A 16,186-nucleotide genomic window follows, 5' to 3' on the forward strand; every position below is an offset into this window, starting at 1 on the left:
GTCAACTGAAAATACAACTTATAATAACTTTGCCAGTCTCAAAATTATTCAACCCCTTCATGACAAGCATCTTCAGTACTTAGTAGAGCACCCTTTCTCTGTTATGACCTGCTGCAAACGAGATGCATAGCCAGACACCAGCTTCTGGCAGTGTTCCTGAGGAATCTTAGCCCATTCCTCATGATCAATGGCCTCCAGTTCAGTAATATTCTTGGGTTTGTGTGCTGCAACCTCCTTCTGCAAATCCCACCAGAGATTTGAAGCCCTTGATTAGTTGCATCAGGAGTGCTTGAGACCACACCTGTTTTGTGTACTGTATGTGTGCTGTTGTGACGGATTCTATTCAGGGGGATGAATAATTTTGAGACTGGAGAAGTCATTCTAAGTTGCATTTTCAGTTGACTTCGGGGACACCCCTTGAAGCATTTGTTGTGTTGAGCTATTTCAATTGCTTTTGTTTGATTTGTTCATTGCAAACAGCTGAAAGTCTGTACATTTTGACAATCAACCTGATTTGCAATGGGGGTTGAATAATTTTGATTACAGCTGTATTTCTTGTTCTTTCCTTTCAACCTCAGGAGTTTTGTTAACTGGATAAAACAGCCATATTATATTGAACTTTTTATAAATTGTCTTATCGAGGTTGCTTTCTCCATTTTGATATGGAGAAAGAATTAAGATGATATCCATTGCTGCTACAATAAGTGTACAAAGTTTTAGCCATTACTAAATTCTTGTTTGCTGTTCTAAGGCTGGTGTGCTCTTACCCTCCCCTCCCCACCAAAAAAAAAAAAAAAAAAGATTTAAAAAATACAATCCAAACTTAAGCATCTTTACTTTGGCAAGTGATAATTCTCACTTGCCAAAAGAAATTATGTGTGAATTGTGTTCTATACAATGTATGCTTCCCCATGTACTGCCAGCAGATTTGTGGAAAGTTTATAATCAAAAGTGGATATATTATTTTTTACAGTGCCAGTTCCATTCATTTTTCATCATATATACATTATTACTTGCCATTGGCTTAATTGTGCAATGTTTTCCATTCATATACACAAACCGTCCTGGATTGAAGGTCTAAATTACTTTTGCATGTCACATCAGCAAACACCAAAGACCAAGAAATGAATGAGATACTGTAAGCTTCACACCCTCTTGCTCACCTCCAGAGACATCTTCCTAGTTCTTGTTGCAAGACAATGACAACTTGATCCAAGAGAACCATATTCCTAACTATGCATGAATGGAACGATCACAAAGTAGCTTATGTGTTACATCAGTTTGTTATTTGATGAATTGGAGAATAGTATTTTTAACTTTCCAGCTATTCAGAACATCCCTGCAACTCCAAAACACACTACTAGCATTTGGGAACAAAAAGGAGAACTCAAATATTTGTTCTGTCCCTGAATGGGACTCCCTTTCCAGTTATATTCCCAGTTATACCTACAGAATGCAATTCATTTACTAATATTCTGCACTCAATCTGATCCAGACATTCCACTTGGATAATTAGCAGCTCTCAGCAATTAAGACAAAGCTTCCATAGTCTAGCCACCTGAGTGTACACACACACACACACACACACGTCATGATTCTTCTGTTTGTATTTAAATATTAGAATTGGACAATGAGATCACAATCTGATTTCTGGTCATTAAGGACATGCATGAAGGAGTCAGGCTTAGTTCAGATCACACAATGGATGATCTGTACTCCACTCCATCATTTTTAATAATCTTGTATGAGCAGGTTTTCTCAGGGCTTATAAATATATAGGTTTGGTGGCAGCAACCATTTTGAAAGAACAGTGGCTTGTGAACCAACAGTCAGTGATCCCTTCCCTTCCAACTTCTTGTTTGCTTGCCACTGTCTTAGGATGGACCCTTTGCTGCTTGTTAAATATCAGGCTCTGAAAGTAGGGAAGAATTTCATATCAGATGCCAAAAATCTAGTGCACTGAGCATCTGTCAACACATAAAAATAAATGCATCTTTCCTCCCTCCCCCCATGAACTGAGCTTTACCACCGTGAATCATGGGTGTTGAAGTACCTGAATCTGGTAAATAAATAATCACAACTAAATACAAATGTTAAACAGCTAGGCTATCAAACCAACAGTGACCAAGTACCTTGAGATAAATTCCTTTTTCACATTAGCAAAGGCCTTTCCTGGAACACTGCATGTTAAATCTATGGATATGCAGTATTTATCTCTTCGGAACTGTACTATTGGTTACTTAGCGCAAATGACTTGGAAAATGTGCTTGCTTACATCACTTAATATAGCCCAAAGATAAATTTCAGAAGAATAATTAGACTGTTAGTGAAATATTACACCCTTGATACTTGAACTATTTGGTGCCATGAACTTACATGAGCCTATTTCCTGGGATGATTCACCTATCATCTTGGTATTTCATGGCAAAATAGTTGCTTAGAACACACCTAAACACCACCTTGACCAAACCACTATAGATGAGCACAAAAGAGCAAGGAAAGGACTATTGGGTTAACCCAGTAGACTTTCTGATGATGATTTGAAGAACCTCAAGCCATACACTGAGCACAAATAGATTGCTGATTTTCACTTATAGCCCATCCACTGTTGTGATGCTCTCTAAATCTCTCTCCTAGTTTTGGACCAATTTATGATAAATGCCCTAAAGAAATTGATGAGGCTAGTGTAGAATCTTTGGCCTATTTTCAAAATATATATGAGAGGCATGGGAAGTTCTAAATGTTTGACCACTCATAGAGGGACACCATTAGAAACTTTTCCACAGTTTTGCTTATACCATTTCCATCAAGTCTGTTAATATTGTTTTGTCTAGATTGCTCCTACTCATACAGAGCTACAGCAGAGAGTCATGTCAGGTCTTCTAGATTGGAAACTCAATACCCTGGAATCAAGAATGCATTGATGTAAAATAGAAACAAATTGTCTTTTTCTTCCTAAAAAATGTCAGTATTTTAGTGGAGGCCAAAAAAAAAGAAAGAAGAAGTCTTCATTGAGTTTGAAATCTGCCAGCCAACATTAAGATTTCCATTCCATTTAAGGAAATGGAAAGAAAATGTGGCTTGTATTTAATATAGAATACTTTTTTTCTGTTTTGCATATTTTGTTCAGTTTGATTACAACATAAAAATGAAGACAATTATCTATCTGCCTGCCTGCATATCCAGCCATCCACCCACTATCTAAGCATTTCATTGTGCTTATATAAATGTCATTCAAAGAAAATGTTACTTATATGCTGTAGTTTTTATAAGAAACCAGTGAAGAGCAACATATAGGAAAATGTGTCCAAGAAAATGTGAGCAAGAATACAATTACTAAAAACTGTAGTCATGGAGAGTGACAGAAGTAACGCCACTGTGTTTCCCATGAAACCAGATTAAAGCTTGTACTATGAGACCCCAGAACTTCTTCATGGCCCACAATGCTAAGAGAACCAGGACTGTGTTAAGACCCTTGTGGGCCCTAAGCACATTTATTTTTCTACTAAGAGCCTGGACACTTAGGGTTATAAAGATATTCCCTAGATCTACTTGCTTCAAGAAGTCACAGAGGATAGCATAATAAAGAAGTAATGATATCTTAAATATATTTAATTTTAGGATATACGCTTTTTGGGTTTTCTGTTACTTTTCCAATTTTTTTTTCTTTTAAGCCTAAAACATTTCCACAGACTCCAACTGTTCTGTAGCCCCTAGACACTGTGCCTATTGTGCCTAAGCAATAAGGTGGCCATTAAGAGAATCATCACATGTCAAAATATCAGGGTAATTTGAGAGCTCATCCATGATGGTGCTATCCAAATAGACTGATGTGTGCCGATGTGAATGAATGAATACGCTTGATAAAGAACAAGGACTTTCCAGATGTCGGTTCAAGTGTAATTTTTGTTATTAAACATGGGTTGCGACAGAAGCTTCTACAAGGACTTGCACACAACCATGACGGATGGATGGAATTGTCTGCCATTCAGTTAGCTCCATCAACTCACTCAAGACACATTTTGAACAGATTATGTACTGCAGTACTTGGGAGACCATACATTAAACAAGAGAATTCGCTCTGAGGCTCTGCTTCCCACACTCTGTATGGAAAAGGGGGAAAAAAAGGAGAGAACAAAACTCATAGAGTTTGACAGCTACTGAGGCAACACTTGCCATTTACATTATAAGCCCAAATATTTTTTTTTTGCAACACAACTATATATTAATTTAATAAAATACACAATATAGCTCTTATACACTCAACAATTTGGCTCAAATGCACTGAATCTGCAATAAATCAATAAAAAATATGTCATTTGATGTAAACACATTGAATCTTCTTACATTTGCACATTTAAATGATTTGGGTGAATGTCGGAAATGTCTGCACTCGAGCTATTTTAGTGTCCATCAATGAATTACAAAAGGTGTTAATAATGTTAATTTGTCTCCACTATTATTACCCATGAAAAGGCAACTAATAGCAGCCATTTCATATTGTGCCTCGGATTTAAAACATACTGCTACTTCAACTTTTGCTGGACACTAAAGCCTTTTCTTTCTTTTCTTATCACATTAATTCATTTATGCATGTGCAGGACAAACATGGACTTGATAATTGTACATTTAACTTTGATATGACATGAGCTGTGTTACTAATGACCGGGATACTTTTCCTGAAGGATGTTATGGAATGGATTGGGGGGATTCTTATTTTTTTTTTCCTTTTCATTTCTTTCATTTCTTTCTTAGGGATGTAGCAGATGCCTTTATACAGAAATGCTTATCACAAATGAATGTCAATGCATCATGTACTTGGTTGTCTGACTACAAGAACATTTGTTTGTATGTTTATTGGATTTCTGATTCGGGATTTTCCATAGAAATCTCTAATGACTGTTGGAAACTTATCACAGAACTATCCCACCCTGATTTTTATGGGGTCTACAGGTAAACAGTGAAGTCAACATTAACTATCAGTCCTAAAACATCAGGTTCCATTTGTCTTGTTTCTTTCTATTCGATTGTCAAAGTGGCCCCAATTTTCCTTCCTTCCTTCCTTCCTTCCTTCCTTCCTTCCTTCCTTCCTTCCTTCCTTCCTTCCTTCCTTCCTTCCTTCCTTCCTTCCTTCCTTCCTTCCTTCTTTTTCTAAAAAAAAACATACATCATATTGTTCTAATGGAAGTTTGGTAAAAAACGAAACCAGTGTTATCTGAGAAAAAGAAAGAGCAGTGAAACGAACACACTTGAGGGCACTTCAGATGTTCACTAAAAGCCTTAAAGCAGCATTGGTCTTTGTTCATCCCTGTATAAATTTTAGAACCAGGGGAGATTTTTTTTAAATATATAATTCAGCAGAAGAAGCAATAAATGCCAGGCTGTCTTTTTGTTCTGTTTCATTTTCTCACAGCCACAGGGTCATTTGCCCGACAGTCCTGCAAAAGCTTGTCAATCTCCCGCACCACTTCCTCTGCATCTACTGACTCTCTCCCTAGTTCCCTGTTTGAACGGTCGATCTGCTCCAAGACAGAGTCCATATCAGCGGAGTCTCGGCTGACTCGGGAATGCACCTCGGCGAAGACCCTGGCCATCTGATCAGACGCCATGAAGGCAGCGTCTCTGGACTGTTTACTCGGCGACAGGTACTGACTGTTGGGCTCCGCCAAGGCCCCTGTTTTGACTTCACAGCCATCCAGTGGTCCTTTCGTTGAGGCACAAGGCTCAATGCAGGTCTTGGTTGGGCTGCTTGATGCTGAGGGAACCTCCTGGAGGAGAGGACTCAGGGCACGTTTGGCTTTGAGATAAGGTTTCACATTGGCAATGAGAATGGTGTGCTCTCGCTTGTCCTTCCCAAATGTACAAAAAGTCTTTTTCCCCGTGGGGTTCACAGTTTCGTAAGTCTCTGTCTCGACATTAGCTTCCACGGTGGGCACAAAGAGATTTGTTCGATAATCGGCATTTTCAGCTTGGTTGGAGGCAGGGAACTGGGGCATCCAACACCTGTCAGAATGACCAAGCACTCGGCATTCATCGGTGCAATTGATGCACTCCTCTTGCTCTGCAAAACAAACAAGAAATGACAGGGCTTTTAAAGTCATTAATCAGCTGCCTTGATCTGATCCCAGCCTGTTCATTCAATTCACAGTGCTTCCTTGGTGCAAACAGAAACCATGATTAAAACTGGTCAGGGACGTTCCATAAACCAGCAGGTTGAGAGGCTTGGTTTATCAGAGCTGCTAGCAAGGCACAGCAGGGCTGTATCACCCAAAGGTGGTGGAAGAGGGGCATTAGAGGACTGCTGTCAGAAAAAAAAATGGGGCATCATCTGCCTCAGAGACCCATTCGCCTTTGATCAGCGGATATAATCTGAGAAAACAATGAAGGGTAGCTAAGAGACTCAAAAGATTTATCTTTCCTTACTAGATCCAATAACCAAACAATGGCTTATCCTATAGAAATAAGAACAGTTCATAAAGATTAATCAAGCTGAATTTCACCTAGAAGATGAACATGAGATTGTTATGCTGGATGACAGTCATGCAATAATAAGAGCTTGCCACATCCACACACACATCCGAGCTACTTTTCGCAAATAACACAGGAAAGGAATTTTCTGCCACTGTGCGTTAAATGTGAGCTTGTCAAGAGGCATTATTGTTGTTTTTGACAAAATATAGATTGTGTAATTAGCTTTTCTACTTTTTTGAGGGTGTGTGTATTGTTTTGGTGCAAACAATGGGAAGATGATTTGTACAATTCATGCTACTAGGAAGAATGTCCTATATTTACATTTTTTCTAACCTATCATATTTCCAGGTACTCTGTTTATTTTTTCTCAAAGAATAGTTAATGAAGCGGTTCTCTTCAAAGGTCATCATATTCACATAATAAGAATGTGCAGAACACCTACCATTATAAGTAGTTGCCTGTTTAGAGAAGGTATGTACAGTGCTTCTCTAAATGATCAATGCATTATAAAGCTGACATGTGCTCCCATCTTCAAAACTGAGCCAGCCCATTGCAGGAACAGTGGGCAGATTTTGATCTCAAATGCAGTACTTCAGATTACATCATGAGAATTAATTAAAACTAGATAGGAACTAACTCACAGCAGGTGACTTAACCAAGATGTCCTTGGATGATCCCCACAAAAACTAAGCATGACCTCCTGCTTAGGAGACCACCTGAAAATCCTGGAGCTATAGGCTAGTTTGGAAAATTGATCATCACTGTGATCATCATTATCATCATCACCATCCCAGAGGGCAAGGAAAAGCCACATCCATACTGTTCTCTTGGAAACTACATTGATGAAGTGACTACATACTGAGCTTGATCCAAGGAAGGCATTATCCCATATGTTTCTTCCCACCCATTAAGAGACGGGTCTTTCTGGGCCTCTTCTCTTAGGGACTGACATCTACAGAATCCACAGAGTAGGGACCTCTCAATCTGGAAGAAGAGTCCCCCGATGGTACGAGATGGGCGGGGACAAATTAGATAACTAACTAACTAAATAAATAAAATAAACATTCCTCCAGAGATTGGTTCAGCTCCATCCTCTTGAGTTTCCAAAAATCTATCATCTTTCAGTGTGCGTTCAGGACTTGATACATTCTCTTCTTTCTCCCTGTAGGAGAACGGATGTATATGAATTGTTTGCTTATACTGCCTGGGGTACTTTGGTTTTTCATATTTAGGTATTGTTTTAATCCAACAGCTGAATTGGATATGTATACCAGCCAGAGTCTACTGTGATTAGAGCAGCCTATCAGCCTAGTATATAAGTAAGGAAATATGTAAATTAATCATATTTTTTATGGAGGACCTAAAAATGTTCCTACTCCCAATAATCAGAGATCTAAGTACAGTTGCATCTCAGCTAAAGGTTACCCAATTTATTCTAAAACCTGATTGTAAACTATTGGGAAATGGCTCATCATTTCCATCTGCACAAGTCTTCTCTGCTTCACTTTATTGGACATGCCGAATAACCTGGGAACTGGATTTCCTAAGAATCAATAATGTGCAATATGAAAAGACTTTTCATTAACTGTTAGAGTATGTGAAAGCATTGCGGGGGTGAGGGGAGAAAATAGATTCAAAAGAATCCAAATTCAATTACCTGAAGACATATTTATTTTCAATGGGAACTTTAAGCCCACATGTATTCAAGTGTATATCCCTTCTAATAAATGTTTTTTTTTCAAAGTGCTTGTAATATTGACTGTATCATGTTTTCTCTCTAAATGTACAGGGCATTTATATTTTGCATTCTATTTATTTTGATATTTGTTGGTTTTATATTCAGTATTTCTGTTCATGGGGTGCTCATCTACTCTGGGTTGAAACAGCCACTTAAGGATTTATAAAAGTATGAAATGTAGGTATAAACTGGGCCTTTTATCATAAAATACCTATTGGCAATTTTTCCATGCACAAGGGTGATTGTGATGTTATCTTGCTACCAAAATGGGATCCAAACCAACCAACCTCCCTCCCTCCCTTCCTCTCTCTCATAAACATTAGAAACAAATAAAATAAAAACATAAATCTAAAGATGAGAGAAAACATAGCATACATTGATTGCATAAGAAAAAAAACACACAGTGAAATTGGTTAAAACAGACCTCAACAGAATAAAATTCTTTCCATTGAGAATTTGATTCCTTTTCCCTTCCTCTCCCCACCACCCCGTTCTCATACCCCTTTCTCCTCTAACCCCCAGCCCACTGTTATCAGCTACTCTCACATATTCTTGCATCTGGCTTTAAAATAGACACATGGAAGCACACAAACAAATTTGGAAAGATGCCCAGGGTGGGTAGCGATAGAAAAAATAGCCTTTGCCTGCTGCAAGGCATCATGTTTGTTTTTCACCTCCACCTTCACAAAAGGGAAAGCCTTGCTGAAAGAAGAAGGCCTCCTAAGGCATTCCAGATAAGCCATTTTACATCAACTCTCCCAATTCTCTTGATGGGCTGCCCAATGCCTTCACTTTACCATCACTCAGATAGGTCCTTTCTGTTCCTTGGGGGACAACTCTAGGTGTCTCTACTCTTAAGGATGTCCTGAATATCCCAAAGCATCCCTTTTCCCCAGATTCACTGTAGACCCCCTACTGTCCCACCGAAAGCCTACTGCTTTGCTTTGAATGGGTACACAATTATCATAGCTTACATTAAACTAAAGACAAGCTTGAGCCAAGCTTCACTAAAGTGGCCGCATTCATGCAGCTTTTGGGGCATTTCTCTTCATCCAGAATATTCTCTACCTTCCTAGGCCTGGGAATTTCTGGTGATCTCCCATTCAGAGTTTGGTTTCCAAGATTCGCTCAGATTACCTAAGTGCTGTCAGGAAATCAGGCAAGAACCACGCTGAGCCACAGTTCCACTCTTTTCTTTATTATTTCTACCCTATACAGAATCTTGCCAGACTAAAGGTACTCTAACTGCTCTAAGTGGAAAAATACTCCTGGGACTCTAAGGTGGGGCCAGCCTAACTTTCTTTGCCAGCCTCCCAATGCTCTCCATGCTGTGAGAATGCTTATCTCCCTAGGATGTGCTCTCTCCCCACTCAGCTCCTCAGGGACATTCCATCACAGTGCTGCCCAGTGCTGAAATGTATACAGGTAGTCCTCACTTAACAACTATTTGTTTAATGATGGTTCGGTCTTACAACGGTGCTGAAAAATGAACTTATGGCCAGAACTCACAGTTACAACTGTCACAGCATCACTGTAGTCACATCATCACAATCTGGGCGCTTGGCAACCGGTTCACATTTATGACCATCGCAGCATCCCATAGTCACGTAATTGCCATTTTTGACCTTTCCGGCTGGCTTCTGGCAAGCAAAATTAGTGGGAAACCATGTGATTTGCTTAATGACCACATGGTTTGTTTAACACTCACAGTGATTCAGGTCAGATTTGCTTAATGACCACTTCACTTAGCAACTGAAGTTCTGGTCCCAATTGTGGTTGTTAAACAAGGACTGTCTGTATTTATACTTAAAGTTCTAGCAAACTTTCCATTTTAGGGCTTTTGTAATGGAATGTCGAGATAGCTTTGATGAAGGAACGGCTAGGCCATTAAAAGAGGAAAAATGACAATGCAGTCCCGGGAAAGTGGAAAGTGTGAGAAAGAAACTCAAAATAGCCCTGCATTGATTCTACTTGATATAATAAGAGGGGGCAGAGAGAAACTTCAGCACCCTACAACAATCAAGGAACCTTTCTGGAATTCTAGCTGTGTCTGTTTCCTGACCTGGATTACCTTGAAGGACAGAGAGATTTCTAAGCAGAAGCTGAATTAAATCTGAAGGATTAAAATTATAGAGGGGAAATATCTTCCCCACTAGGTAGACCAGACCAGAAAATCAACTGCACAGGAAGACCAGGCACTTTACTGAAATAAGGTATAATAAAAGAAGCTTGCAGGTCTGATCGTGCTTGGCCTTTCCTCCTTCTTATACCCCAGTGAATCAGGGAGGTATTTGCCTGAGCCACTTCCAAATATTATCTTGTTTCCAGGGCTTAAAGAATGCTTCAGCCCCATTTGCCTAGGCTGCAGTTTTTGCACATTTCTGGCAAGGTCACCTCATTTATTCTATAGAGGGGAGGAGTTTTGTCCTTGAGCAACACCCCCCCACACACACACTTCTTCACCATTTGCACAAGTGTGCTGAAAACGCACCAGCAGCCTTCCTCCCCTCCCTGCTTCCTTCATTTATGCCATATCACGGGAAGCAGATCTGAAGTATTGATTATCATATATTCCAAGCTGCTTACCACACCATTAGCCTCCACTTTTGACTTGCTGCAAGCTTGGAGACCAGGGAAGAAAATCAAAAAGGTAGTTTTATATGAACAGTGGGAATTTTTTTAAAAGAAACTCTGAAATCCAGAGCAAATTAGTACTGCCTAAGGCTAAATTAGTATTTATGAGGAATTTGGATTGACTGAAAAGATAAAAATAAATATGTAAGTGTCCCCGCAGCTCTCGTGTTGCAAATCTGGACCTGGAGAGAGATAGGCTCCATTGGTCTTGATCACAATCCAGGCTTACCTGCCTCCAGATGAAAATAAACCCTGAACAGTTCAAGTGTGTACAATGAATAGCAACAGCCTAGAGGCTTTTCTCTGTCTCTGGAGGCTCGGAGGTAAACAATCAGAAGGGCTGTGTGCACGTTAGGGAGAACTGATCTGAATATAGATCAGATAAATTAGCCACAGGAAGAAAAAAATAAAGCAAGTTACCCAAGACTGAGTGCATCTGGTACATCTCAGCCAGAAAATGGAGAGCAGACAATCCAGGGTCACCAAAGAATAAGGAAAATGTTATGTAAGATATGGTGCCACTAACTGCAGGGAAATAAGCACCTTTTCAGGCCAACGGAACACTGAAACATGTAAAGGGGAGCAGAGATCCCTTTAATTCTGCGACACCCACAATGGCCAAATGATGCCTTTGATGTTTCAGCAGCACGATGGGCCATGAACACAGCTTTGGCATAAGGCAAATTCTTTGCATGTTGCAATCTTTTTCACTTGAAGTTGCAGCTTCTATTCCTGGTGCGCAATGTTTGTACAACTTAACTGATTCCAGCCAAAGCATGATGAACACAGCTTCTGACCATTTTACCTGTCTTTGACCTTATTGATACCTTCTTCCCTCTAGGTTTAAAGCAAATGACCATCATTCAGAGTGCTAGAATGGCGTGGCGTTTGCCCTCTGTTTTGGTACTAAGGAGAAAACAACACCCCCACCAACACTGACAGGGCAAGCTACTATATATAAACAGAGAGAAAATGCTGCTCCCTTCTAGCACTGAATTTCATTACCTAGTTGGGTAATGAAATGTCTGCAAGCAAACAACCAAGTGCAGAGAACACCAAGGGCTTCACAACGCACAGTTATGTTTTCACTGATCTGTTATCACTTAAATCACTCCAGTCAAGTTTCTTGGAAATGATGGAAATAGAGGATGATCCATCTCAGTAAGGTAACAAAAGACTTGGAGTCAACCACATTGACTACCACTTGCCCTGCTATGTTTATTAGAGTGCTGAAAAACAAAGTGGCAGGTAAAGCTGACTGGGAAAGTTGACTGTGAAAATCTAAATCTTCATCTAAATCAGTGTTTTTCAAACTTAGCCACTTTAAGATATGTGGACTTCAACTCCCAGAATCCCCCAGACAGCATGATGCCTGCAGGATTCTGGGAGTTGAAGCCCACACATCCTAAAGCGGCCAAGTTTTGAAAAACACTGATCTAAATTCTGCATATATGTCAGCACCATATCCAGCTGAAAGATTTCCTATACTTGTACAAAGGAATGAAAAAAAGAAATTCAGGTTTCACATTTCAAGCCATGTGAATGTATAAAAACTATTGTCCTCTACAGCCATGAAAGTATTCTGGGAAGGGCCACTATGTGCCTGTCTCCACAAACTATACCATTCCCATCCTAAATGGCTCTAAATAGCTAGGGAATCAGGGAAATCTGAAGCCAGTTTCAGAAAATGGGCGAATCCAAGGAACCGACCTCATTAGACATTATGCTCCCCAGCCTTTGGAGTTGTGTTGCTTAAATAGCTGCTTTTGAGCACAAGAAAAGATAAAAAACTGGGATATGAAGAATCTGTAAATGTCTGTTCCTTATTTTTTTTTTTAAAGAAAGGGAAAAAAGAAGTTGATGTTTATGTGAAACAAATACATTTTAAATGTCAGCAATCATTTCCCCATATCCACCCATTCATTAAAACGAACTAAATCTCACTTTTGAATTTGCTGTAATTTACAATTTCATTTTATAATTCATATTACACTTACCATACTTCCTGACATTTATACTTGTTAAGAGCTTAATGTGATTCTCAGTTTTTTTAAATGATATAATGTACTCCATTACCTACAATTAATTAATGTTGTACTGTAATGTTGAAAAAAATGAAATTTATGAGATCTTTGTAAACCCCTTGTTGTTATTTTTACTTGTATCTTCTTTTGTACTTTTTTCCTTCTTCGTTCATATATTTCCTCTTAAAATGTTCAGTAAAAACGTATTAAAAAAAAGCTGGCTTCAGACCAAAGGAGTCACATCATGATTTAGTGTGGAGTGTAAATCCCATTTATGAGTTTCTGAACTGCTTTCCTATTATGAGAACATACCACAATGTGCCTTGTCCTTATATTTTTTCCATTCTGTCTTCAAACATCAGTTAAATTATTTTTAAATGCTCATACAACCTTCTAGTTATATTAATATGGGAACCTGACTTAGTATTAATGTACACATTTATAATAATAATTTAAATTTATATCCTTTAAACAAAGACATTTATTCCTCATTGGTAATTGCCCCAATATTGATTCAAGTATATGAAGGAAAAAGGGATTCTCACAGACCAATTTTCTTCCTTAAATGTTTTTACTTGCTCTATATTACAGTTCTTCTTTTCTCTTACAAGGTTAGATCCAAGTCTTCAGTTTTCCTTGTTATCATAAATACACCACTTTTGAACACTCTCATGAATCTCAAAATCTGTATGTGCCAAGTTTTTGAATCATTTAGTGGCATTTAAACTTACCAGGAGAAAAATATTTTGAGGGAGAAAGGTACAAATTTAAGATGTGAATGGACATCTTGGCTGTAGTTTTGCAAGATATATAGGTGTATCCAAAGTATTTTGAACTGGTGTTTCTTCATTTCAAAAATCTTGAACTGGGAATTTTGGACTAGTGGTCCTTCATCTGTGAAACTGAACCAATGTGTCCAAGAAGACGTGCCTTTCACTTGAATGCCACAGGATCCATAGCTTAAGCAATGTATTTGTAAGCCAGAAACAATAATTGCAGCTCCAAGAACAATCAACAGCAATGTTTGCCCAAGGTGATGGTTGATAATTCCTATTTTGACAACTTTAGCAACCTGCTGCTGCAACAGCTATAGAAAATCTCTTAAAATTGATATTAGATATGCATTAAGAAGTGCCTTGTTTTTCTGAAGTAGACTGTGGACTGAAAACACTCTTTACCATAAGATATTTACAACCTCAGTAGAAGATAAAATGATGGCTTTTCTGACATGCCCTAAGGCCAAGTGATATATTAGGGGTTCAAAAATGTGAACCCACAGACTTTTTCTTGTAGTCACAGGAGCCCTGAGAGTGGATAGGGCCAATTTTGGCCTGTTGTACATGGGGTGGGTTAAGGGGATGTCTTGTCTCCCAAACCTTTTAATCTCCCCCAAAACTTGGCCCCACTCACATTTGCTGTGCAGACCTCAACAAGTTGCTGTAGTTGTCAAGTTGGTGCAAGCACTCCTCTGATACAGGATATTTTTTTCTGATAGGAACAATCAACGGAAGTGTTTCATCTGAAGTGGAATATATCTTCATCTTTAATTACAATTGATCTTGACATAAATAGAGATAAACAAATTGAGTTCTATCTATGCTGAAACTCCGTTATTAAACAGAGCTGTCTGGAATCTGCATATTTATATTGGCCTAGGTGCTTTTCGTTTTTCAGTTAAGGAAAGCAATTAGGAGGGTTAGATTAGAAAACTGATTAGCAATAAATCTAGAATATGGTGGCTTTTAAAATTTTTTGCTGAAGAAGAGAGAAATTAAATTGCGCAAAGCTTTCAATTCTAGTTAGTATTGGCATGAGACATGTTGGTAAATGAGGTGCGCAATGTCCACAACCTCACATCCATTAATGTGCAGAAGTCCAATGTGATGATTTCCAGCACAATCTACATGAGATTGGAATGTGTTTCTACTACATTGTGGCTCATATAAGTCATTTTTCCTACTGTACTTGGGGCCATAAGGATACCTAACCATGCCTCCTAAAACAGGTTCCTTAACTTGTCTTTTGAATACATTGCCTCTAATGACTACAGTCTGTTTCCTGGTTCTGCACCAACCATCATCAGTTAGGACTTAACCAAAAAAAGAGTTAAAATTACCAGGCAAACAGTGAGAATGAGCAGAGCTCATCTCTCAAGGATAGCCATGAGCACTTTTGAAGCAGTGGTGCAAATCTGGAAAAAGACTCAGCTATTTTAGTCACTTAGAAATAAGTGCATCTACTCCTCGTTTAATCCTTGGGAGAAGAGCAATGACAAATCTCGATAAAATAGTTAAGAGCAGAGACATCACACTGACAAAAAAGGCCCGCATAGTTAAAGCAATGGTGTTCCCCATAGTAACATATGGCTGCGAGAGCTGGACCATAAGGAAGGCTGAGCGAAGGAAGATTGATGCTTTTGAACTGTGGTGTTGGAGGAAAATTCTGAGAGTGCTTTGGACTGCAAGAAGATCAAACCAGTCCATCCTCCAGGAAATAAAGCCAGACTGCTCACTGGAGGGAATGATATTAAAGGCAAAACTGAAATACTTTGGCCACATAATGAGAAGACAGGACACCCTGGAGAAGATGCTGATGCTAGGGAGAGTGGAAGGCAAAAGGAAGAGGGGCCGACCAAGGGCAAGGTGGATGGATGATATTCTAGAGGTGACGGACTCGTCCCTGGGGGAGCTGGGGGTGTTGACGACCGACAGGAAGCTCTGGCGTGGGCTGGTCCATGAAGTCACGAAGAGTCGGAAGCGACTAAACGAATAAACAACAAACACTCCTCGTTTAAAGAATTTCCACAGCCATGCTAATCATATGGATACCTTTCCAGAGTAGATGTCATCAGCATGACTTCAGGGGGGAGTGAGGCCCATTCTTACTCCTTATATGGTGATGATGCTTTGTAGGGTGTCTGGCTCAAGCTTTATTTGCAAAAATTCCAGGAACAAGAGCGCTGCTTTGATAGAAATGATAGGGTAGCATTTCCTTCTCATGACTTATTATCCCTGGCAAAGGACCAGGCATGTATTTGGGAGGAAAACAAACAAACATCCAGCTAGAGATTTTGGAGGGTAGATAAGGAGTGAGTAGGTAAAGGTAAAGGTTTCCCTTGACATGAAGTCCAGTCATGTCCGACTCTAGGGGGCGGTGCTCATCTCCGTTTCAAAGCTGAAGAGCCGGCGTTTGTCCATAGACACTTCCTCTGTGGTCATGTGGCCATCATGACTACATGGAACGCCGTTACCTGCCCGCCGAAGCAGTACCTATTAATCTACTCACATTGGCATGTTTTCGAACTGCTAGGTTGGCAGGA

General features: G+C 39.4%; 1 protein-coding gene across 2 annotated transcripts in view; it reads right to left on the reverse strand.

Moving 5' to 3' along the window:
* Positions 1-5,155: 5,155 nt before the first annotated feature.
* Positions 5,156-16,186, reverse strand: part of PCDH17 (protocadherin 17) — a 141,763-nt gene continuing 130,732 nt past the window's right edge. For both annotated transcript variants that reach the window (XM_063304552.1, XM_063304551.1), the window contains one exon: positions 5,156-6,061. In XM_063304552.1, coding sequence (XP_063160622.1) covers positions 5,400-6,061 — 662 coding nt within the window. In that variant the 3' untranslated portion in view covers positions 5,156-5,399. The remainder of the gene's footprint in view (positions 6,062-16,186) is intronic.

The sequence above is a fragment of the Candoia aspera genome, chromosome 5 (assembly GCF_035149785.1).
Source record: "Candoia aspera isolate rCanAsp1 chromosome 5, rCanAsp1.hap2, whole genome shotgun sequence".
Lineage (NCBI taxonomy): Eukaryota > Metazoa > Chordata > Lepidosauria > Squamata > Boidae > Candoia > Candoia aspera.